The sequence below is a fragment of the Ambystoma mexicanum genome, chromosome 5q, assembly GCF_040938575.1.
Source record: "Ambystoma mexicanum isolate Mex_15411 chromosome 5q, UKY_AmexF1_1, whole genome shotgun sequence".
Lineage (NCBI taxonomy): Eukaryota > Metazoa > Chordata > Amphibia > Caudata > Ambystomatidae > Ambystoma > Ambystoma mexicanum.
Window position 1 is genome coordinate 68,664,848 of NC_090933.1, and position 26,820 is coordinate 68,691,667.

The window sequence follows — 26,820 nt, forward strand, 5'->3', positions numbered from 1 at the left end:
ACAAAGAGGATCCGAATCCGGCAGAGGGAGATCTAGGGGCGAAGAGCAATTGCCCAAAGTGTAAAACTGCCAAAAGAATCTTTGTTTGTTTGTTGTTTTGGTCCAGCAGGCCTTCTCAGGCAAGAGACTTTGAGGAAAGAGACTTGTCCCTTGAAGTTTCTGGTATTGTTGAACTAGAATTGTGTGCTCAGGAGTTCCACCTTGTCCCATGCTTGAAACGTGGGGAAGGGAGACCCAGCCCTACCACCCTGACTTATCATTTTGAGAACACTTTTTTCTTTTCCGGTTAACATTTTCCCACACTCTTTTTGTGACTTAGTGGTAAGGATTGGCATTTCTCACTCATTATAAAGTTCAATAAACACCCTTGAACTGTGATCACTTGTGTCGGTCTTTGCTGTTGCTACCATGAGCTCCTTACAACTGTAAATCAGTAGATTATATATACACAGCGCCTGTAAGTAATTTCTCAAAGTCTGAAGTAATACCCTCTTGCATGGTGTGTCAGACGAGAAGTCTGGGAATTACAAATGTGGCAATAATAGCTCCCATGGCTCTGGAGGTTTATCTGATCCACTTGAATGCAGTCATTTGAAGGATATCTGGTGCCCCCTCATGATCTGGGAATGCCTCCCAAGTTAAGAAGTGAGCTACTGTGGAGAGGAGATCTGGAGAGTTCTCCAGCTGTGGAGTTCCAAGCATCTTTATACTTGCCGCTCTACTGACTTTTTCCAACCTTTCCTACGTGCCCTCTAACTGGATGACGGGGGATGCTGAACAGGGTGGTCAGTCAAAATCTCGAAAAAAAATTTCGAATGCCAATAAGGTCGAAAAAAAAATCTTGAAAAAAAAGTCGAATTACTCCTTTTTTAATTATATATTTATTTTGGGGTCCGGGATTAAAAAAAAAATGGGTTAAAAAAAAAAATTTAAAAAGGGGGGTTGAGGGGGGTGGGGGGACCACCCCATTTCGAATAAAAAACGGCATAAAAAAATGCGACCTTTTTTTTCGACCTTTTTTTGTTCGAGATTTTGACATTCGAGATTTTTTCACTATAAACCGCTGAACAGCATGGGAACTCTGCGTTTTGTGCTTGGGTCACTTGTATTACTTCCACTTCTCCCTGGAAGGTAGCATTGGGTCTCACCACTGCTTTGCCTTGCTTTACATGTCAATGTCATGTCCTTCAGACACTAAAGGGCACAGTACTGTTTAACATATTTATTTTTCAATGAAAGGCTTCCAATGATGGCATAGGGGCCCCACCCACCTTGGAAACGACTGCCATTTCTCTGTGGGACCTTGGTGTGTGACCAAACCCTCCCCTATGGTTGCAACTGGAGTCGCTGTGTGCTGCAAGTAAGGTTTAACGACGTTAGGCCTTGCTTGTGTGTTCTTATGTCATGTTTCCTCCCCCATGCTCTGCTCCCCTTCTTTTTTCATGCTGTTATGTTCAAGGAGCCACCAAACCCTCTGGGACTTCCCTGCACTCTTCGTGCTCAACTTCACTGAACTCATTTTCACATTCCTCCTTATGTTACCTTTCCGGGGCGTTCCCTTCTTAGGAGTCCACCGTGACCAAGTGCCCTGGTCCATCTCTCTCCAAAATCCCAGCACACAGCAGTGCATGAACATTGTGCAGATTCTGGGTTACTTGTAGTGACTGCATACTCAATCTCAGCTTTTCCAAATCATACATGGTTATCAAGGTCCAATGGTCCACAGGTCAGAGGGGGCCCCACTGCCACCTTGGCTATAACTGTTTTTTCTGCAGATCATACAAGGAATTGCCTTCTGTTTCCACTGGCAAAGAACTCTTCCTTCACTCAGGGACATGAATCAAAAGTACCTTTCCTTCATCAAAAGCACCTCTTCTTCCTCTATATAAATCGGTCCTCTTTCTGGCAGGCATCTGCTACCCACTGCACCACCTGAGCCAAAAGAAGGAACACTTCACAGATGCCAGAAAACTGCAGCTATCTTAGAATATGCTTGGCACTGTGCCCCTATTATTTTTTGTGAGTCGCCACAATTACAGGTCTTAATATCTCTGCTAAGGAGAGGGAAGAACACAATTATTTAACCAATTTCTGCACCAGTATTAATATGATAACCCTTGCAGCCATAAGATTGATAAAAGAAAAAGAATGCATTGATTGATGGAACCAAGACTTAACTTTTAGACACAAGACTAGCACTTCGTCTATGGCTCAGCCACAGGCTTGGACTCCACAGCACTCCCCCCCCCTCTTCCATGTTCCTTTCTGCAATTGCACATTCTGAACACTCACAAGGCATAATAGGTTCATCCCTCTCCCTCTTCCCCGTTCTGCTTTTATTTATTGTGTTGTAATGTATTTCCCACCCTTGCTCCCTCCCTGCCCTGTGGGCGCTTTGAAACAGTATTTTCTTATTGTATAAGCGCCTAACAAGTAAACAAATGAATTACATGTCAGCATAATATCAACTTCTGCAAACTCCTGACTTAAATTTGAAAATCCTCATGCATTATTACACAAGTGTATTACTCCCCTCCCTGAGTTCATCCCGTATTCAGGTCCCCTTCTTGTTCCTGTCCCTGTAGGGCAGGTCAGCTCTCTAAGACCCTCGTGGCCAGCTGGGGTTTGTATGTTAATGCTGGGAAGTCTCGATCAAGTTCGAGGACCGGGTTCCAAATGTTCTGGAAGCGGTAGAGAAGACCTGCTCTGGCCGCGGTCACCTTCTCCGCGATGAGCTCATCCCACAGCTTCACCCACCACAAGGGCAGGAGTGGGCCCTTCACCGATTTCCATGTGTGGGCTACCACTATTCTACCCACCAACAGGCATTGGGACAACAGTTTAGCTTTAGGGACTGTGCGTGGATAAATCCCCGGGACCGGGGCGCCCAAGAGAATAGGTTTGGGCTCTAGTGGGAGTGTAATGTGCGTGATTTCTGCAATGGCCGCCAGGCATTCCTTCCAGAAGTTATGGGCCTTGGGACAAGTCCACCACATGTGGAAGAAGGATCCTACTTGGCCACATCGTCTCCAGCAAGCTGGGTCCACCGAATGATTCATGTGGTGCAGTCTTAAAGGGGGGTAGTACCAGCGTAGTAAGATTTTCTGGGCTCATTCTCTGTTCGTAACACAGGTGGATGCTGATTGAGTGCGGGTCCAGATGTCCACCCAGGCTTGGTCCTCTATGGGGTGTCCCAGGTCTGCCTCCCATTGTGCCATGGCCCGGGATTTGGAAGTGAGAAAGTCTTTTTGGAGAAGCTTATATAATGCTGAAATCTTACCTCGGAGTGGTAGCTCCTTGAGGGCAAGTTCTATGGATGTGGGAAGGCGGGTTGCTGTTTGGCGTGTCTGCGGGTGGGGGCACCAGTACCGCAGTTAGAAGTGAGTAAACCTGTCTGTTTCTTGAAGGGGGAAGATGTCTTTTCATTGTTCTTAAGAGAGTGGTTGTCCTCCCTTGAAGAGTTGCCCTATAGTCTCCAATCCACCCGCAATCCAGTTTTTGAAGTTTTTGGGAGCTGTTCCCGGAGAAAAGGCAGGGTTCAGAAAGACCAGGGTTGAGGGGGTTGAGACCCCTTGGGATCTTCTTTTGCTTCAGCGTTTTATCCCATATGGCGACAGTGTGCCTGGTGGTCAGCAATAGCTCCTGCCATGGTCGTCTAGTCGCCGGTGGCATGTGGGGGAGAAAGCATAGGGGAAGAGCTAGGTGCGATTGTTCCATGTCCACCCATCTGGGGTGATTATTAATTGTTTGCCATGTTGGGTGCACGCTAGTTGGGCTGCTATCTGGTATTTCTGGCGGTCTGGGACCCCCAGGCCACCAAGCTTTGCATTCCCCATCATCAAGTCTCTTGATATTCTGGCTTTTTTCCCCCCTCCAGATAAATTGCAGCATTTTCCTCTGTAGGTTTTGAAGTGATGGGGTCGGGATCATCACTGGGAGGGCGGAACATGTATACAGGAATCTTGGAAGCAGGTTCATTTTACACGCTGTGATCCTGCCCATCAGGGAGATCTCCTGGGACGCCCAGCGTTTCAGGTCGGTCTCCAATTCTTGGAAGAGAGGAGGGAAGTTCATGCGATAGACATCTGTCGGTTTAGCCGGAGTCCGGACCCCGAGGTAGTTGATAGCCTTCGTTTTCCATTGGATCGGGCACATTGGAATTAGGTGTTCTTGCTCTCTTGATGAAATCCTTATTCCCAGCGCTGCTGATTTATTGAAGTTAATAATGAAGCTTGTGACCCTTCCATAGTTGTTTAGTTCGGCCAAGGTGTGTGCCGGGGAGCTGCGGGGGTCCGTAATGGTTAAAAGGACATTGTCCGCGTAGAGGGCCAGTTTATGATGTGAGGGGCCTACTTGGAGCCCCTTAATTAGGTGGTTCAGCCTAATCCGTTGGGCGAAAGGCTCCATGATCAAGGCGAATAGAAGTGGGGACAGCGGGCATCCCTGTCTCGTTCCGCAGGTCAGCGTGATGGGGGCCGAGAGATTACCATTGATTCCATTGAAGTAGGGTTCTGGGCGCCTTGTAGTTGACTAGAATCATAGTGCGGAATTCCGACCCAAATCCAAATGTCTCTAGGGTAAGCCTCAAATGTCCAATTCACCTTATCAAACGCCTTGGTTGCGTCCAGTGCCATGAGCACGATCCCTCTTGCTCCACGTGTGGCTAGATCCACCAGGTTCAAAGCTCTGTGAATATTGTCTGCCGTAGATCGGTTCTTCAAGAAGCCGCATTGGTCGGGCTGAATTATATCTGGGAGGATGTGAGCTAAGCGAGTTGCCAGAATCTTAGAGTAGATATTGGCGTCAATGTTGAGGAGGGCGTTGGGTCTATATGAAGCTGGACATCTTGGATCGCCTCCAGGTTTGGGGAGCAGGATGGTGGTTGACTCTTGCATGGAGGAGGTTATTCGCCGGTCTCTCTAAAGGAGTTGAACAGATGTGCCAGTGGGGCGAGTAGTTGGTGCTTGAAAATCCTGTAGAACCTGGTTGTATAGCCATCTGGGCCTGGCGCTCGAGATTTCAGCGATTTTATAGCTTCATCTACCTCCTCAGTAGAGATTGGTGCGTCCAGGAGGTCTCGAATGGAGTCCGGGATTTGAGGGATTGCTGCTTTGCAAAGATATTCCCTTTGTTCGCTCACGTCCTGTGGTGGAGCGGTCATTATGTTTCAGATGCTCAACTGCCAGGTGTTGTTTGTCTTGTTCTGCCTATTGGATTCGACCATGCGTGTCTCGGAGCCCAATAATCGTATTGTTTTGTTTTGCTTTGGCTAGTTTGGCCACCAGTAATTCCTTTGCTCTATTGTTTCTGGCGCAATAGAATTTCTTGGCCTTTGCCATTTGGTGTGCTGTATGGTCGGCGTAGTGGGATTCAATCTTTTTCTGTGCCATACGAATGGCTCATTGGGTTCTCGGGGACCATCCTTTTTCTTTATGAGTTTGCTCCGCCTCCCGGAGGTCATCTTCGAGGGTCAGGCGGGTTTGACGTCTGGCTTTGTGGAAGGCAACTCCCCGTGCTATTAATTCCCCCCTCACGACCCCTTTCATGGCGTCCCAGGTGTTGGTGGGCGATGTGTCCGTTACGGGATTTTCCAGAAAGAAATTCTTGATCGTAGTGGCGATCGAGTCCCTAAGCGGCATTTCGTTGAGAATCGGTTCATAGAGTGTCCATCTACGTCGGGCCTGGTGGGGGGGGGGTCCTGGATTCGGATTTCCAAGGACACTGGGCCATGATCCGACAGAATCCGTGGGCCTATGGTGACCTCTTTGGTGAATGAGAGAATTTGGGGGGGGGGACCAAAAGGAGATCAATCCTAAAGAATGTTCTGTGGACGTGGGAGTAGAATGAAAAGTCTTTTTCGGAGGGGTGAAGAACCCTCCACGCGTCTACCACTTCCAGGGTCCTGAATAGCTGTAGAAGTGCCAAAGCTAAGGTGAAGTCTCCAGATGATGGGGGGTGGGATTTGTCTATTTAGGGTCCGGCACTCCGTTAAAGTCGCCGCCAATGAGGACTTGGCCCTCTAGGAAGGAGGGGAGAGTAGCACATAAGGCCTCGTAGAAGGCGGCTTGAGCCGAATTGGGAGCATATATCGACACAAAGTAGTATAGTTGCCCAAGTAGGAGGCATTTCACAGCAACGAACCGACCCTCTGGGCAAAGCTTTGTGTCGAGAATCTGGGGGTCCACCCCCCTCCCTAAGAGAATGGCAGTGCCCCCTTTTTTGGAGTTCCCAGATGCATCAAATTGTTTCGGGAAGAGGCGGCAGCGTAGGCGTCCAAAGTCGGCTGGCAATAAGTGCCTTTCCTGCAGCATGGCTACCGTGGCCCCTTCGTTTTGGAGTTTTTGCAATATTGATTTGCGTTTAGCTGGGGAGTTTAGAACTCTAACATTCAGTGAGACGAAATTCAGGGTGGACTGATCTGGGATGCAATGCGAGGGAGACGCTATGTCTGGTGGGGGGTGCAGGGGACAAGGTTGTGTCAGCCAGCATCTCGTGGGTACTGTGGATGCGTGTTTCCCTGCCATTGACATTTTTGCTCCCACCTCCAACAGGGAGGCGGAGATTTAACTGAGGGGGGCAGGTTTGTATGTCCAGCACCCACCCTTAGCCAACATGGCCACGTAACTCTTCATAGCCAACATGGCTAAACTTGTATGTATCGCCTTCCAAGGACTTAGATGGATAGAACCTTGCGGAAGTGGGCATAGGTCCTTGGGGTGGGGCCTGCCGCCCCGACTGACGGGGCCTTCTTTAGTTTCTTATGGATGATGGGGTTCCTTCGGGTGAGGCTATTTCTTCTTTCTGAACCTCGGGACTCTGGACCAGGAGTTTGCCTTAGTGATGGGCGATTTCGGGAGGTCTGAGTCAGAGGCCTTCTCAGAATTCATGGATGACCGCGCTTCAGAGGGAGTCAGGTTCATGATCTTTTCTGCGTCATCCAGATGGCCGATTCTTCTTTGGGTGCCTTTGTAGGAGAATTGTAGGGCCGTGGGGAAGAGCCAACAGTAGCAAATTTGTTGGTCTTGTAGAAAAACAGTCAGGGGTCGAAGAGCTCGTCTTTTCTGGAGAGTGAGGACGGATAAATCTTGGTAAATTTGGATGGGGGTGCTCTGGAAAGTTATTTCATCACAAGAGCGACTGATTGCAGAAATGGCTTCCTTTGTCGTGAAGAAGTGCACTGTGGTAATGACGTCCAGTGGAAGTCCGATTCCACTCCCCGGTGAGGGCGCATCCTGTGAGTGCGGTCCAGGAGGAGTTGTTACTTATCGAAATCCGGTAGGAGAGCTTGGAATAGGTCCCCCACGTATTCCACCAGGTTTCTGTCCGGAACTGAGGACGGGACCCCTCGGATGTGCAGGTTGTTGCGTCGGGCCCTGTTTTCCAGATCTTCTTGCTTAAATTCTAATATTTCACATTTATCCTGGAGGAGTTTGATTGAGCGCTGAACCTTCGCCAGGGTAGACGCTTGGTCCTGTGTCCGATCTCCGACTTCTCCTAGCCTCTGTTCGGCGTCCGTTACCCTCTGGTCGGTGTTTTCCAGTTTGGTAGACAGTTCCAGCATGCATGATCTGAATTCTGATTTAATGTCCGCCATGAAAGCCTGAATATCATTTTTTGTAGCGAGAGTACTCTTGTCTTCCGGGGCTTCTAGAGGAGTGGAACCAGGGGGTTCTTGTTTTTTAGACTTATCCGTCGACATCAGCATTGTTGCAATGTCTGCGTTTTTACCGGATTTGGCTTGTTTGGACATCTCGTTCCCCTAGGCGAAACGGGGCTTCTGTGTACCCCAGAGTTGAGGGGGAGATTACGGCGGTGTTGGGGGCAAGAGAGTCCCAGTGGGTAGATAGGGGGTTGCAGAAGGTGGGCTGGGGCGCCCCAGGAGGATGGAAGATCTTTTCGTGTGTCAGGTAGGTAAGGGGGTAGCTTGTGTCCAGCCACCCCCCCCTTGGTTGCTGGTGGGAGCTCACCAGGCCCGCTCAGGACCCGCTGTGTAGCTCATAGCCCGTTTCCAGAGCAGTAGCTTGTCTCACCCGGAGCCTGGCAAGCTGATAGGCCGCTGGGGATGGTGGTCGCCGCTGCCTGTGGTGGTTCATTGTGAGAAGGCACTGGAGCAACGCCGCCAATGCCCCCCTCCTCGGCTCACCTCCTCTCCAGGCCGGAGCTTCTTCAATTGTTATCGGCACGGCAAGCCGCGTCCGGAGCGGAATCCTCCCGGCCACTCCCTGGCCATCTGGGGTGCGGATGGAGCCGCAGGCAGGGCTGCCGGGACGTCCGCAGAAGGCTCCCTCTCTCCGGCTACCAGCGCACCGCTGCCGGCACCCTGCAACTGGAGCCGGGGGGGCCCTGCGCGCCTCGGCCAGGCCGCACTGACCGCGGGCTGTTGTGTCGTGGCCTGAGCGTTGCCCGCAAAGACAGGCCGGGGGGGTAACCCCTGGCGAAGAGTATTATATGTGGGGGGCCGCCGTGCTGGGGGGGACTGCAGCAGTGATCTTCTGGGGGCAGGAGCCCCTCCCCTTCTTATGCCGCACCTCGGCCTCTGCGGTCCCCTGAGCCCCTGTCCGCCATCTTGGAATAAGGTGCGGGCGGGGGGATTAAGGCTTCATATCTCCACGGCTGGTCCTCGGAAGACTCCCGGAGCGCAGCCACCAGTGCAGCAGGCCCTCAGCAAGCCTCGGTCATGTTTCAGTTCGTCATGTTAGCCTACTATCGGCCCCAATTCGTCGCGGCAGCGGGCATCCCACGGAGGCCGTCAAAGGAGCGACTGCATCGTCGGTGCTCCAGGACACGCCCCCTCATAGCATTTCTAAATGAATAATCACATTGGAACATACTGTTGTTTTATTTTAGAGTGACATTTAAGCATCAAATTACCTGTCATTCCACACGCGCAGCTGTTGCTGTCTCGACTGGCGCCTCCCCAGTTAAACATCTTTTCTCCATTCCAGGAAACCCACCATCCCCATCCAGATTGGATGAAGCGAATGTGGCGGCAGTCAAGCTGAAATGATAAATGGGACCAGACCAATCAACGGATCTACAAGTAGACTTATGGATATCTACGAATATCTGTAGTTTAAGAATAAAGAAAACTGACACCATCTCAAGGTGGGGAAAAGAAAGGATTTCCTCAATCTTTTGTTGCTTTGAAATCATGATTTTATTAGTGGAAGGATTCAAACCTTGAGAACAGGTATGTGCCATCCAGAGACACCCGTATTGACACCACGTACCAGAGATACTGGTCATCACAGGAAAATACTGTGTTTTCATCCAAAAAAAATGGGAAATGTGCTCATATCACAACAGAAAACTCTTTGAAACAAATTGTTGTAAATATGACCAGAGTCCTGATGAGTGCTTTTGGGTGAAAAACAGGTCGGCCGTCTTGAAGTCCTCCACTAATAAAATAATTACCACAAAAAAATAAATTACTGTGGCGAAGCATGGTGTGAAAATCCTTTTCCGGTGCCTGTCGGAAGCGCAACAGAACGCAGACACACAGGGCGCCACATACCACAACAATGGGCCCATTTTAATTGGCCTGAAAAAATGGGCGAATATTAGTTTCTGGTGGCTGGAAGCGCCCTGCCTTTTTAGAACCGTCTGCGCCACTTTATTTCATTTTCAACAAAGAGCTGTGGGGCAGATGAGATCATAAAGTCCACTGCGCCTATTCCACTGGCTCCATGCTGCAACTATGTGTACATTTCCATTCACAAAGTGTTTTCATGCGCACACAGAGGAATGACTCCCACCTGTGATTTTAGATGTGAACAAACTGGACAACATAGGGATTAATTGTAATGCTGACGGCCATGCATGTAGACGGTCTGTAGCAATACTGCCAAGTATGACTATAATGAAAAGAATCAATAGAAATTGCACCGAGAGGACTGCCAGCATACAAGTGTTAGCTGCGGGGGTCTTTTCCAGGCAAGTTACAATCCACTTAAAATTCGCGCCCCACTGGTTAGTGCAAGCTACTGAAAAATATCCTCTTCTCTGCACTATTGTTACCTCCCCTGATGATTGGCATCACTCTAAAAAAACAAATTAGCAATATTTTCCATTGCAGCATAAACAGCAAGCACAATGTAAGGCAAATGGTTAAATGTTTCAAATTCCTGGTTCATGGGCATGCACTATTTTCTGCTACTCACATATGTAGACTGCAGTGATATCATTTATAATTTGTCTACAAGATGGAGACCTGATAGGCTACTATATCGCTAATTAATGTTTAGTGGTTATGTTTTACTGGTTTTGTAGAGCAGTGCAACTGACATAAAATGACTTGCAGTTATACTGACCAATCTGCATAGCCAATGGTTAGGCAATTTATACCGGAAACGCATATGTCTTCAAATAATTCCTACAGTGCCAGTGATCTTCCTGTGCACATTGATACAGAGGGAACATGCTTTAAAGTGTGACGTCCGAAAAGGAAAAAGGCTCTGGTCCTACTACTTTGTTTCTTTAATAGGCAGAACATACGAAGGGACACATATTTGCGAAATGTTCTGCATAGAAATACTAATGTTAATGTTACAGATGGCATACTGACAACACATTATTTAATTCAAAATACTATTCAGCAGCACCCAAGAAGCATCTACTGTTTAGTGATGCCACGCTAAGAATTTGGCTGGATGAAGAGATGTGGTCCTGATTATAACAAAATGCAATATTTTCGATGTGACTCATAAGTTAAATAACCTTTGTGATTCCAACTCATAATCAGGTAATATTTTAAAAATGGGAGTCATTTAAAATACCACCTTTAACCAATACTGTCATAGTGAGGGCCCTCTGGGAACAGCTAGCTCCTGTACCATCACTTTTATTCTCTTCTGCAGAAACTGTAGCCTAGCCTTCAGTAAGGCTCTTCCATAAATAGTTTCAGGCCTAAAGTCTAGAAACATTGATTGTTGGTGTGACGAATCAACTACCGGGGCACCAGTGGTCTAGGGATGAATATCAGTTTCTAAATCATCAATCAGCCCCACACCTCTAGTAAATCAGAAGGGATCCGGACAGATTGGAAACACAAGTTAATTATAAACCTCCTTGTCCAATTTTGTTAATGTGGATGGAATGGCAGGTTGATCTCCGCAAGATCTTGGATTGTTGGTTTTTTGCAACACTGCAAAAATACAATTACCCATTGATAAAGGGGACTGTCCAATCAAGGTTGTACAAAAATATCTACTGCATTATTAGCACAACAGACAGTTCTAGCACACTACAAAATATAACCCGCTCTGTAAAGGAATGCAGTGGACGGAAAGTTTTAAGAAGGGATCCACTCTGGATACTGACACAGGGTAGTCGTAAAGTAATTAATCGCAATAGTTCACAGATACTTGCTTTCAGCACGAAGGGAGCAATTGTTCGTACAATTTCACTAGGGACCTTCAGGGAAGGACCAGGGGGACAGAACCACAATGTATCCTGTGCTTGTAGATGTTCTTGGAAGATAACAGCATTGAGTTGGTTTCACGGCGCTTTGCAGTTTCTGCAACAGAGTTCAAGACAGGAGACAGCTGTGGGTATCAGGCGGCAGGCAGTTCGGCGAGCGAGGCAGGAAAGACGGCTGGAGGCTGGCCTACACAGCAGCTCGGGGTCAGGAATCGTAGTCTCAAGTGCTGGTTGGCTGGTCTGAAGCACTGGTCGAAGTGTCGCAGACGGTGTGAGCGACTGCAGCATGACAACAGTCAGTGGTGCAGTTGGCTGCAGCTCGAGGGGCTCGAAAATGTCCTTAAAAGTGGACGCTGGTTAATGCTCGTCAGTGCACTACTCCTAGCCTCTTCGCTGGGCTTGTGTCGTCCTTTAAGGCAGACGGCCAAAGCGGAGGAGAGTGTTGCAGGCAATGGCCTTGTCCTTGGTTTGGTTCAGAGACACACTGGCACTTCTGACCTAGGAAGCTTGCTTTCAGAGCCTAGCACGCACACTGTGTGCTGGCTGGGTACCGGTTCTAGAGCTGCTTGGAGGGACCTCTGGATGCAGTATGTCCCTCTGTTCCCTGGCAGATGTTTGGGGAAGGAATCTTGCTTCCCTCTTGGATTTCCGGGCCTTCCTTCACTGGTGTAAGGCAGACTGTACCTTCAGCCGGGGTCCCAATGAGTTCTTCATGCTACTCCTTGCAAAGTCTTCAGATGATCTGCCAAAAGAGGGGCTCAACACTCTTCTCTTTTAAAGCAAAATTTGCCGCAGTGATTGCTGCAGGCTAAGCCTACCTTAATTAACCAATCCTGGGTCCCCACTAACAATCTTCTGTTATGCGTGAGGTCATAACCAGTGTGCTTTGCAACAGGAAAGGTAAAGGGGTGAAAACATGTACTACTAAATCCTACCCATCGCCCTGCCTCTTGTGGATCAAAGGGTCTCTCTGGTTGATTGAGCTCTCTGTGGTTCATGATCAAAGGCCAGGTCGCCTTTGAAGTTGTGGTGAGAACAGACGCTCTGTCGCCATCAAATCACATACTTCTACCCTCTGAAAGGGGGTCCCGGTGAGGGTGTTTCCTTCTGTAAACATTGTCCCAGACATGACATTTCACTGCCCTTAATACTAAGGGGCAGGAGTTGACTTTAGCTTGACACAAATGCATAACAAAAAGGTGTTGGGTTTCCTGTCACCTTTGTCAGCTCTCAGATCAGGCCTCTCGCAAGCCTGCTTCAATTAAATGTCATCAGTATGCACTGCCACCAGCAGAACTGACAATGGGCAGGGCGGATCCATGGAGTTTTGATATTTAATTAGGCTGGCCATGGAAGGAGGAAGGTTTTGCCCTCCCCCTTTTGAGATGCCTTCATGTGCTCCTGGGTGTTTCATTCCATCTAAATATGACAGGGAGGACTACGCCTGTAGGCTGTGTCCTCCATAATACACAGGTCTATGGCTTTGTCGCACGGTGAGCATAAGAAAATGTGTGCGGATTAGCCCCACACATTTTCTCAGGTTGATCATTCAATTTCTTAAAAAATATTTTAAAAAGCCCAGGCGAGTGCACACCCACCATGAAAATGGGCACATTCCTCACAACTTGCCCCTCCTATAAGCTCTACTTTTGCTGTGCTCCAGCTTGAAACAGGCTTGCACTGACTGCAGCATTCATCAGGGTCACTGGCCCTGTTCCCCCAATACTTGCTTCCCCCGCCGATTTTGTCATACGTATTCTGAATGCTTTTAAAATCTCAACTTCATTGGCACTTGACCCAGAAAATCCTTTTGGTTCCTGGTAATTTGTTGGGAAACCCTTCAGTTTGCCATTCTCTACTTCCGATGAATGGCCAACACCCTGAACAGTTGCTGCTATCTATTTGTTTTCTAACTTGTTAATCTTTGCTTACTTCATACAAATGTTGCAAGCTTCATATCACTGAAACTTATTGCATTTATCGTGTGTTTGGTAGCTGACTGCTAGGGGCGGTTCATCCATAATGGGCAATGGGGTGCCGACCTGCCACCAATTATGGAGGAGCCTATAGAGGAGCCAGAACCAAGTCCAGTGAAAACCTCAGTGTCAGATCTCCTGGCCTGACTTCAGTGTCATGAAATTACAGTACTTCAGCATGCATGCCCATGGGCCAGGCAGTGGCGCCCCCACACATTTTTCATAGGTGTGGCCTGATAAGGTCACTGGAGTGGTACACCAAAACACAGATATAACCCGCAAGCGGTCCGTTATGGTGGGGGATGCGTTTATAAGGTTGGCCGTGACCCCCCTTGGCCAGCCCTTGGTGGTGCCTCTGCCATGCACAGGGTGGAGCCTTTCATGGCCCACTGGGTTTGCAGGTTGGCGTACTGACAGATGAAATGAGTGTGGATGCACCTGCACCTCAAAGTGCATTTATGTGGCCTGAGGTGAGGAGATGATGGTACTCTGGCTCCACTGCACATTCCAGGAACGAGGAGCTTGCCCTGCTTCTTGATTCCTGTCTGCATTGTGTGCAGGAGCCAGAGGATCGAAGTTGTGGCATGCAGCAGGAGTTCCAAGCTTAAACCAGGTAAGAAAAAAACATTATTTGTGCATGCACTCCCAGTTGCACACACAGACATTCGCATGCTCAGCCATACACTACATCATAGACACTACACTCATCTAATTCACATACACACTTATACATGCCACATAACCCCCCTGATTGCATGGATGAGAGGGGTTATGTGACATGTCTAAGTGTGCATGCGAATTAGTGTATGATGTAGTGTATGGCTGAGCACGTGAATGTGTGTGTTAATCGGTGTGCATTGTCAATGTTGTAGTGTTTGGGTTTGCATGTGAGTGAATGGGAAAGCAGTGCGACTGTGCATGTTTGCTAACGTGTTCTCGTGAATGTGTATGAATGAGATTGCAAGTGTGTTTCTGTGTGTGGGCCAGGGGACGACTTTGCTTGATTTTGGAGTGTGGGTGGGGGAGGGGTACACATTTCTGCAGCCAGTACATGTAAACTGGCACAGAATATTTGCTGGCATTTTCAGCAAAACAAACATGATGAGAGTTCTTATGTTATGGGGGCTAGGCAGCTACATTGGTGAGCCCTGTATTAACATGCTTTCTTACTGTGGCACAGCATTTGTTTCTGGTATTATGCACAAAGCCAACATATTGAGTGTTCTTAAATAGCCATACTGACCTATATTGCTACATGGCATTTTTTACTGGCATAATGCACAACTGTTACATGGTCATACTGGCCTATATCGGTGCATAGCATTTTGTGCTGCTATTCTGTGGAAATACAAGATGATGAGTGCTCTTTCATGGCTATAATGGACTACATTGATTCATGGCATTTTTTTACTCTCATTATGCGCAGAGCCAAAATTAATGTACTTATGTGGCCTTACTGGCCTACATTGGTGCATGGCATTTTACACTGCCATTATGTGCAAAAACATTATGAGTGTTCCAACATGGTCATGCTGGCCTATGTTAGGCATTGGCATTTGTTACTAGCACTATGGGCAATGCCAGCTTGAGTTTTTTTACATAGCCGCACTGACCTATATTGGTGTATGACATTTTTTCTGGCATTACGCGCAACGACATCATGATGATATGGCATTTATAACGTGCCTATACACAAGTGTTTAAAGGCGCAACGAGGCAAGGGAGGGGGAACAGAGGGAAGACAGACAGCGATCCTACTAGGACAGGTGTCAATCAGATTGCGCAAGTGCATGGGAGGGGGAAATGCGGGGTGGGGCCGGGGAGGGGACAGTGCAGTACATGGGATAATAGAATAAATAACAATAAGTAAAACTATTGCCAGCAGGTGGCAAGTGCAAGTGCAGACAACAGGTGTCAAGCGCTGGTAGTGGGACTGTAGGGATACAGAAAAACAGTCCCTAAGTTAGGGGGTTGCCAGAAAGGCGGTGCAGGTGTGCGACTGGTGGGGTAGGGGACCTGGGCCCGAGATCAGAGGGTGGCCAGGTAACCAGTGCAGTTTTAGTTTCAGCCAGGAAGTCAGTGGGGGAGAGGAGAAAAAGCAGAAGCAAAGAGATAGGTTTTGAGGTGCTTCCGGAACCAGAGATGATTCTCCTCAAGTTTCAGGAAGGCAGGAGGCTGTTCCAGAGGGAGGCCCCAGCCGAAGAAAGATCTACCACCAACTTGTTGCTTGGAGAAGCGACTGACCCTGATGGAGTTAGAGGCGGATGAGCGAAGAACCATGAGAAGGAAGATATTTAGGAAGAGAGAGTGGAAGGTATTGAGGCCCCGAAGGCCTTATGGACAATGCAGAAGGTTTTGAACTTAATCCTCGCAGCCACTGGGAGCCTGTGCAGAGATTTCAGTCCTGGAGACAATGCGATCCCTGGGCTTGAGGCCAAGGACAATTCTTGCAGTCCTGTTCTGGATGAGTTGCAGAAGGCGGGCAGTAGAAGCAGGCAGAATTAGCAAGAGGCTGTTGCAATAGTCCAGCCTAGAGAGAACCAGAGCTCTGCAGACAGTGAGCTTCAGGGGGAAGGAGAGGAAAGGAAGAATACCTCTGATGAGGTGCAGCTGGTAGTGTGACTTCTTAGAGATGTCAGAGATGTAAAGAGAGAAGGAGAGTGTGGAGTCGAAGATGACCCTGAGGTTTTTAGCCTCACAGGTGGGAGCAGGAAGAGGTCCAAGCGAGGCTGGCCAGAGTGACAGGAAAGCAGATAGCGGGTATGCCGATGAGGAGAATCTCGGTCTTACTGGCATTAAGGCAGAGATCATTGGAGGCACACCACTCCTGGATGGCGGACAGTCGGAGATGAGAGAGGGAGAAGAGGTGGCTGAGGGTAGCCTGAAAATGAGCTGTGTGTCGTCCGCATAGCACTGGAAGTTGGGGCAGAGCCTGGCAATGCAGTGGGCAAGAAGGGCCAGGTATTAGTTAAACAGCCCGGGAGAGAGGTTAGACCCTTGGGGAACACCACAGGTAGAGATATAGAAGACGAAGGACCCAAGTTGAGCCTGGGTCGATCGGAGAGGAAAGAAGTCAGCCACGCCAGGGCGTGACTGGTGATCCCCAGGTTATCATGGAGACGGTTGAGCAGGATGGCATAGTTGACCGTGTCAAAGGCAGAAGAGAGATCAAGTAAGATGAGGACACAGGGGGTGTTGGAATCAAGGTTGGAGAGCAGGCCTTCATGAATGTTCAGGAGAGCAGTTACCGTGATTCTTGCAGCTCTGAAGCCATACTGATGATCATGGAGACAACCAACAGATTCAGTGTGAAGATTGAGCTGGAAGATGGCCAGCTTTTCCAAGAGTTTGCCCAGGAAAGGAGTGATGGAGATTGGGTGATAGTTAGCAGGACGGGTCAGCAGAGGGTTTCTTAAGAAGAGGGTGCACAAGGGAGTGCTTCGGGGGGGGGGGGCGGCGGGAAGACTCCAGTGGTAAAGGAGTGGTTGCAGAAGTCGGCCAGGGCAGGAGCCAGGGAGTCAATATGGTCCTTGATGGTTTTGGAGGAACAGGGATGACCCTGTTTTGACAAGACTTTGATAGATCGGACTAGTCTAGAAACCTTGTCTGTGGAGAACAGGGGAAAGGCAGTGAAGGAGGGAGTAGAGGTGGCCAAAGAAGGGCCAGAGAAAAAGCAGAGATTAGTGGGAGGAAGGGGAGAGAGAGGACAGGATGTCCTGAGTTTTACAGATGAAATGAGAAACCAGTGCTGTGCGGAGAGGCCAGGGAAGGGACAGGAGAGGTAGAGACTACGGCAGGATTGGCCAGTTCCTTGCAGATTTTAAAGAGTTCAGCTGAGTTGTTAGATGCCGCAGAGACGCGGGCTTGCATGTGAGCTTTCTTCTTGGTGAGGACAGATAGCCGGTATTGCCTTTGGAGCAGGCAGCAGGCCAGTTTGTCAGAGGAAGTACATGAAGCACGCCATTTCCTCTCAGCCACCCTGCACTTGCGTTTAAGGGTGACTAGGTCTGAGTCGTACCAGGAGTTGCACTTGGCCTACTTTGGTCCAGCCAGTATGGACATGCTTTTTTACAGTGGCATGACATTTCTTCCAGAAAATTTGGTAGAGGAGGTGCACTCTGAGTTTATATTTTCTTTATGTTAATCTAAGTCTCTGTAAGAATTAATTTGAATACTTAGGTGCAATCCGTTAAGCCTGTGCTACCAGACTAAAAAACGGAGTGAATTGTATATGGTTAACCGTTGTATGGGAAAACATAACAGATGCACACTTTTGTGCTGCACTACGACAGCCAAATATTGTTCAATAAACTTCACGTGTATGACAACTTGCTTATGTAAAAAACACAAACTTGTGTGTGTGTTTATTTCTTTCGTAACAAAGATTTTCTGTTATCTCATTCAGTATATCATAGGCACATTGCATTATTATATTGTCATATACAAACTTGTTCATGTATGCCTGTTTCAATAATAATTTTTTTACCAATTACAGTTTTAATCACATCATGATTCTTCAACAAACAATACTTCATTCATTTGTAGTCAAATTGTTCCAAAATGTCTTGATATCCTTGGTTTATTGTCCCAGTTTTACACAAGCCCTCTTGCAGGCTTTTAGGATTCTAACCTATGGGTTCCACTACGCGTTTCGGGCAATGTGTTCGCCCTTCTTCAGGTGGGGATATCAATTTTTTCTGTCTTTTTTCTGCAAAATCAATGTGTACAGATATCTGCATTAGTTTCTATTACTTTCTACAATCATTCTATGTATACGTCTGACAGTTAACACTTGACTAACCTTGGTCCCGGTGAACCGGTATGTGGCAATACTCTGCACACTTTTGTGTGGTGACTGTGTGTCTCTTAGTTTCTCTTTTGTACAACTTCTTATTTTCAGAGTTCCGCCACTATAGGAGATAAAGTTAAAAGCCTGGATTCAGTCATGTATTCTGTGGGGAATCATACTAACATTGCTTCTTTCATTTGCGCTTTGGGTGAAAAGTAGTCAGATCACAAGTGGGATCAGTCGCTAAAATCAGCGCTGAGTCCCACTATGTGATCCGTATTACAGATATTGCTTCTTTCATTCATTCTTTGTTTGGTGAAAAGCAGTAAGATCACGAGTGGGATCAGTCGCTAAATTCAGCGCTGAGTCCCACTCTGTGATCAATATTGTAAACAAGTAAGACCTTTGCTGTTTAAAAGACTCACCGTTAGGTGTGGGACCCGTCTCATGTATTTGCGGTTGCGGTGTTCTGTGTCCAATGTTATAAGCGTTCCTGGGTTAAGATCCCTCCGGGGATTCCTTCGCTCTGTTCATGAGGCTCGTGGGCTAAAGGACACTCGTCCTAAACGGTGGACGCCGAGCGTCCTACTGTGGATGAATGTGCGAGGGCAAAAGGAGTCCCTCGCGGTACGGAGTACTTTCGTTTCACTTGCATTCGCGTTTTCACCGCTGTTTGATTCCTGTGTTCTTTTCCCCGTAATGATGGTGTTGCCGTATGCTGGGTCCTACATTGGAGGGTTGCTAAGCAACCACTCTATGGCTGTGTGTCTACTGACTTGCCTGTTTTGGTTCACGGCGTAATTAAAGGCGCCATGTGGAAATAATGTACTTGCTGCACTGTCTTTCATGTAATGAGTTCTTGATCATTGCCTACATGTTTTGTCTGCTATATTGTCTATTCGGGGGCCTTTTTCATATTCGCCATGTGCGGTTGGTATGTTTAATGAAGATTACCGGCATTGTTAATTCTGAATACTTTCCCTTTTACATTCAGATAATTTTCAACATAAACTAAGCCCATTGGCATCCATTGCAGTATATTCAGATGTACCACCAATTCAATACATTTGATATAAATCCATTTGAGAAGTCTCACTTACAATTTTTCTTGATTATACATAACTGTTGTAACCAATGGTATATTTACCCTTTAACCATGTGTTGTTACCATACAAAATATATTTTGATACATTTTATATATGACAATTATTATAATACAATATCTTCAACCTTTCTGATGGTTAAATAACAGATCACCACGTGCATTACATTTATGGATGTTGTAAGTCCTGATCAGTACATTTGTGAATATGTTTTAGTACAGTTTGCATAGAATTAATGACTCTAAGTTTCTTTTATTCACATTCTTAGTTTCACCCACATTGTCCAATCTATCCAAGGATTGATAGTTCGTACTGAGGCAGTTTCCCTCATCATTTATGGCCTTTCTAACTTTTCACAGGGTAGATATGCCTTGTGATGAATTTACAAGAAACAATTTAGGTCCCATTCCATGTTCATTCCCCTTGGGTACATGCTATCAAGTTTTTCTATCCAGAATATTTCTCTTTGTTGGAGCATTTTGTTTAGATTACCTCCCCTCCTGGGTAATATCACATGTTTCAGTATGACGAACTTAATTTGTACAATTGTGTGCTTTTCTTTCACAAAATGTTGGGCCACTGGGGATTTTTCTGATTTCTGTCTGATGTTAGATTTATGCTCACACCATCGCATCTTTGCTTTGCTTCCTGTAAGTCCCACATAATAAAGTTCACATGGACATTCGATTCCATAAATTACATTGCTGGTATCACACGTTGAAGTGTGATGGAGTTGGATTCTTTTTCCATTATGGGGATGGCTAATCTCATTTCCTTTGCTTAGGTTATTACAGCAATTGCAATTGTTACATGAGATGGTTCCTTTGTATATTGTTTCATTTTTCTTTTTGTGTCCAATGTCTGATTTCATTAGATGATCTCGTATAGATGGGCTTTTAGCATACGCAAATAATGGTGGTTTAAGAAACAGTTCTGCGAGTTTGGGATCTAGTTCCAACAATTTCCAATTTTTTGTGATGATTCTTTTAATCGAATTGCTCTGTTGTGAGTGCGTGGTTACATAGACCAGTTCAGTAGCTGTATTCTTTATTCTAGGTAGCATTGCTTCTGTCCTTGGTGTTCCTTTGACTTTGGCTGCATGTCTAGATACTGTGTCTGAACTGTACCCCCTTTCCAAGACGTTTTTCGTGAGATCTCTTGCTTTGATCTCATACTCTTCCTCATTTGATATAATTCTTCTGTATCTCAGAAACTGACTTAAGGGAATGCTTTCTATTGTTTTCTTGGGATGGAAACTTGATACCAGTAATAAACTGTTTCTATCGGTGGTTTTCGTAAAGATTGTTGTCTCCAGTTTGTTGTCCTTTAGGTAAACCTTCACATCCAGAAATTCAATTGATGTTTGACTGAATTTGTGTGTAAATTTAATTCTTGGTGTGATCGTATTCATGTATGTGAAGAATTCATTTAACTCGTCCACTGATCCGTTCCAGACTCCAAACAGGTCATCTATGAACCTCACTAGGCATTTAAGTTTGTTCTTCCATCTCGGGTTTTGTAGTACAAATCTTTCTTCTAAATATGTCATATAGGTGTTTGCGTAACTTGGGACCATGGCAGCCCCCATAGATGTTCCTGAGATCTGAATAAAGTACCGATCTTCGAACATAAAGTAGTTATTGTTCAATATGATCTTCAGTAATTTCAATATGAATACACAATCACACCTGACTGTTTCTCTTGTATTTAGTAAAAGCCATTTCATGGCTTCGAGCTCTCCCTGATGATTGATGTTCGTATAGAGGCTCGTCACTTCCATTGTGAATAGAATGTCTGTGGATTCTTCAAATTTGACAGACTTCAATATTGCTAAGAAGTGATTTGTGTGTTTGATATAGGTAGTTGCTTTCTGTGTTAAAGGTTGAATTAATTAATAGGCTGTTTTTAGCTGCAATTATGGGTCTTCCTGGTGGGTTCTCAAGGTTCTTGTGAATTTTCGGTAATATATATATGACCGGCATGATTGGATGGGTATTCATTAGAAACATCTTGGTTTTGTTTGTTATGATCTCATCTATTTCTGCTTCTTCCAGTGTTGTCTTTATTATCTCCCTTATTTTTTCTGTCGGGTCCTGGAACACTTCCAGGTATGTATCCTGGTCATTTAGTTGTCGTTCCACCTCTGCTTTATATCGATTGATGTCCATAATCACAAGAGCACCACCTTTGTCCGCTGGTTTCAGGATAATATCGGGATTTTGCCACAAATTAGTTAGTACTTGTCTTTCTCTATTCGTTAGATTAGAGTTCCTTTTGCTTTTGAATCTTACTGTCTGTAAGTCCTTTAATACAACTTTCTGGAATGCTTTCATCACTGGATTTTGTATTTGGGGGTTAAATGTACTGTTAGGTTTCATTTCCAAATTGTCATTAGGTGGTGTTACTTCTTGCATCTCAATAGAGTCAAAGAAAATTTTTAGTTTCATCTTCCGGGTCAATTTGAAAAAATCTATCTTCTCTTTGAGTAATGAGAAGTTGTACGTTGGGACAAATGAAATACCCTTCTGTAATGTTTGTTTCTCAAAATTTGTAAGCTGATAGTTGGATATATTTATAACTAGGATTTCTTCTGTTGTAAGTTGGCTTTTCTTGATGGATTTTTTCTTTTTCCCTCTTCGGCACGAAGCCGGTCTAAAAAAGAATACACAGGTATTGTGTTTACAGCCGTTTGAATCCAGGCTTTTAACTTTATCTCCTATAGTGGCGGAAACTCTGAAAATAAGAAGTTGTACAAAAGAGAAACTAAGAGACACACAGTCACCACACAGAAGTGTGCAGAGTATTGCCACATACCGGTTCACCGGGACCAAGGTTAGTCAAGTGTTAACTGTCAGACGTATGCATACAATGATTGTAGAAAGTAATAGAAACTAATGCAGATATCTGTACACATTGATTTTGCAGAAAAAAGACAGAAAAAATTGATATCCCCACCTGAAGAAGGGCGAACACATTGCCCGAAACGCGTAGTGGAACCCATAGGTTAGAATCCTAAAAGCCTGCAAGAGGGCTTGTGTAAAACTGGGACAATAAACCAAGGATATCAAGAAATTTTGGAACAATTTGACTACAAATGAATGAAGTATTGTTTGTTGAAGAATCATGATGTGATTAAAACTGTAATTGGTACAAAAATGATTATGAAACAGGCATACACGAACAAGTTTGTATATGACAATATAATATGCAATGTGCCTATGGTATACTGAATGAGATAACAGAAAATCTTTGTTACGAAAGAAATAAACACACACACAAGTTTGTGTTTTTTACATAAGCAAGTTGTCATACACGTGAAGTTTATTCAACAATATTTGGCTGTCGTAGTGCAGCACAAAAGTGTGCATCTGTTATGTTTTCCGATACAACGGTTAACCATATACAATTCACTCAGTTTTTTAGTCTGGTAGCACAGGCTTAACGGATTGCACCTAAGTATTCAAATTAATTCTCACAGAGACTTAGATCAACATAAAGAAAATATAAACTCAGAGTGCACCTCCTCTACCAAATTTTCTCGATAAACTCTTGTTTCTACACCAATTGGGAGGTTGCACTAGGATATTTAATAATATGTCATTCTCTAAAATTGAATCACTAACGAAAAATAGAGCTGAAACGCTAGCATTCTCCCAAGAGGAAGCTATTAAAATTCTCAAATTAATTAAAGATACTGAACAAGACTTTAACACTGACTCAAAACCTGAGGAACTAGTAAACCAGTTGGAGCGACTAATACGGAGAGAGATAAGCCAAAGATTACATGCTACAACATTGGCACAATACTTTAAAGCACAGAGGATACCAAGGGGCCTAAGGATAGATTTGGAGCCAACCCTATGTAAAGAAAGCCCAGAATTTGTCAAACGGTGGAGACTCATACTGAACAAGTGTTCCCTAGATCTAATCATTTTAACAATAGAAGAATTATCAAAATCCTTAACATCTATTGAACTGGATCTAGAACAAACCAAAAAATCTTTAACCGGATTGATTACCAGAGACGAGTTGTCAGCATTACTAGAAGAAATAAATAACAAATTGGATAATTATAAAAAGGAAATTGAATCCAAAAAAATACGAAAATTCAGGAGGGACACTCTAGACTACAAATTGGACATAGTGTACACGTGGAAAGAATATTACCAACAAAAAGATAACACCAGAGGGCCAAGACCTGTGTGGAACGATAGGAAGAGAAGAGATCCAAATCCAAACACTCAATCATCGGACGCATCTAGTGGTGAGATGGAACATCAAGAAACCGCCGGGAGGAAGGAACAAACAGAGAGTGAAGAAAATAGAGGAAATAGCCAAGTACCTACAACTTCAAAGCAAACGGCTGAAAACACAATACCTGTGTATTCTTTTTTAGACCGGCTTCGTGCCGAAGAGGGAAAAAGAAAAAATCCATCAAGAAAAGCCAACTTGCAACAGAAGAAAACCTAGTTATAAATATATCCAACTATCAGCTTACAAATTTTGAGAAAAAAACATTACAGAAGGGTATTTCATTTGTCCCAACGTACAACTCCTCATTACTCAAAGAGAAAATAGTTTTTTTCAAATTGACCCGGAAGATGAAACTAAACATTTTCTTTGACTCTATTAAGATGCAAGAAGTAACACCACCTAATGAAAATTTGGAAATGAAACCTAACAGTACATTTAACCCCCAAATACAAAATCCAGTGATGGAAGCATTCCAGAAAGTTGTATTAAAGGACTTACAGACAGTAAGATTCAAAAGCAAAAGGAACTCTAATCTAACGAATAGAGAAAGACAAGTACTAACTAATTTGTGGCAAAATCCCGATATTATCCTGAAACCAGCGGACAAAGGTGGTGCTCTTGTGATTATGGACATCAATCGATATAAAGCAGAGGTGGAACGACAACTAAATGACCAGGATACATACCTGGAAGTGTTCCAGGACCCGACAGAAAAAATAAGGGAGATAATAAAGACAACACTGGAAGAAGCAGAAATAGATGAGATCATAACAAACAAAGCCAAGATGTTTCTAATGAATACCCATCCAATCATGCCGGTCATATATATATTACCGAAAATTCACAAGAACCTCGAGAACCCACCAGGAAGACCCATCATTGCAGCTAAAAACAGCCTATTAGAGCCACTGGCACAATATGTGGATAAATTGATTCAACCTTTAACACAGAAAGCGACTACCTATATCAAAGACACAAATCACTTCTTAGCAATATTGAAGTCTATCAAATTTGAAGAATCCACAGACATTCTATTCACAATTGATGTGACGAGCCTCTATACGAACATCAATCATCAGGGAGAGCTCGAAGCCATGAAATGGCTTTTACTAAATACAAGAGAAACAGTCAGGTGTGATCGTGTATTCATATTGAAATTACTGAAGATCATATTGAACAATAACTACTTTATGTTCGAAGATCGGTACTTTATTCAGATCTCAGGAACATCTATGGGGGCTGTCATGGCCCCAAGTTACGCAAACACCTATATGACATATTTAGAAGAAAGATTTGTACTACAAAACCTGAGATGGAAGAACAAACTTAAATGCCTTGTGAGGTTCATAGATGACCTGTTTGGAATCTGGAACGGATCAGTGGACGAGTTAAATTAATTCTTCACATACATGAATACGATCACACCAAGAATTAAATTTACACACAAATTCAGTCAAACATCAATTGAATTTCTGGATGTGAAGGTTTACTTAAAGGACAACAAACTGGAGACAACAATCTTTACAAAAACCACCGATAGAAAGAGTTTATTACTGGCATCAAGTTTCCATCCCAAGAAAAAAATAGAAAGCATTCCCTTAAGTCAGTTTCTGAGATACAGAAGAATTATATCAAATGAGGAAGAGTATGAGATCAAAGCAAGAGATCTCACGAAAAACTTCTTGGAAAGGGGGTACAGTTCAGGCACAGTATCTAGACATGCAGCCAAAGTCAAAGGAACATCAAGGATAGAAGCAATGCTACCTAGAATAAAGAATACAGCTACTGAACTGGTCTATGTAACCACGTACTCACAACAGAGCAATTCGATTAAAAGAATCATCACACAAAATTGGGAATTGCTGGAACTAGATACCAAACTGGCAGAACTGTTTCCTAAACCACCATTATTTGCGTATGCGAAAAGTCCATCTATACAAGATCATATAATGAAATCAGACATTGGACACAAAAAGAAAAATGAAACAATATACAAAGGAACCATCTCATGTAACAATTGCAATTGCTGTAATAACCTAATCAAAGGAAATAAGATTAGCCATCCCCATAATGGAAAAAGAATCCAACTCCATCACACTTCAACGTGTGATACCAGCAATGTAATTTATGGAATCAAATGTCCATGTGGACTTTATTATGTGGGACTTACAGGACGCAAAGCAAAGACGCGATGGTCTGAGCATAAATCTAACATCAGACAGAAATCAGAAAAATCCCCAGTGGCCCAACATTTTGTGAAAGAAAAGCACACAATTGCACAAATTAAGTTTGTCATACTGGAACATGTGATACTACCCAGGAGGGGAGGTAATCTAAACAAAATGCTCCAACAAAGAGAAATATTCTGGATAGAAAAACTTGATAGCATGTACCCAGGGGGAATGAACATGGAATGGGACCTAAATTGTTTCTTGTGAATTCATCACAAGGCATATCTACCCTGTGAAAAGTTAGAAAGGCCATAAATGATGAGGGAAACTGCCTCAGTACGAACTATCAATCCTTGGATAGATTGGACAATGTGGGTGAAACTAACAATGTGAATAAAAGAAACTTATAGTCATTAATTCTATGCAAACTGTATTAAAACATATTCACAAATGTACTGATCAGGACTTACAACATCCATGAATGTAATGCACGTGGTGATCTGTTATTTAACCATCAGAAAGGTTGAAGGTATTTTATTATAATAATTGTCATATATAAGATGTACCAAACTATATTTTGTATGGTAACAACACATCGTTAAAGGGTAAATATACCATTGGTTACAACAGTTATGTATAATCAAGAAAAATTGTAAGTGACACTTCTCAAAAGGATTTATATCAAATGTTTTGAATTGGTGGTACATCTGAATATACTGCAATGGATGCCAATGGGCTTAGTTTATGTTGAAAATTATCTGAATGTAAAAGGGAAAGTATTCAGAATTAACAATGCCGGTAATCTTCATTAAACATACCAACCGCACATGGCGAATATGAAAAAGGCCCCCGAATAGACAATATAGCAGACACAACATGTAGGCAATGAACAAGAACTCATTACATGAAAGACAGTGCAGCAAGTACATTATTTCCACATGGCGCCTTTAATTACGCCGTGAACCAAAACAGGCAAGTCAGTAGACACACAGCCATAGAGTGGTTGCTTAGCAACCCTCCAATGTAGGACCCAGCATACGGCAACACCATCATTACGGGGAAAAGAACACAGGAATCAAACAGCAGTGAAAACGCGAATGCGAGTGAAA

At 44.7% G+C, this 26,820-nt stretch overlaps 1 protein-coding gene across 2 annotated transcripts in view; it reads right to left on the minus strand.

Annotated features, from left to right (window-relative positions):
- LOC138497215 (uncharacterized) overlaps positions 1-26,820 on the minus strand; it is a 1,137,079-nt gene that overhangs the window by 208,525 nt on the left and 901,734 nt on the right. For both annotated transcript variants that reach the window (XM_069620541.1, XM_069620540.1), the window contains exon 13: positions 8,872-8,998. In XM_069620541.1, the coding sequence (XP_069476642.1) occupies positions 8,872-8,998 (127 nt within the window). The remainder of the gene's footprint in view (positions 1-8,871; positions 8,999-26,820) is intronic.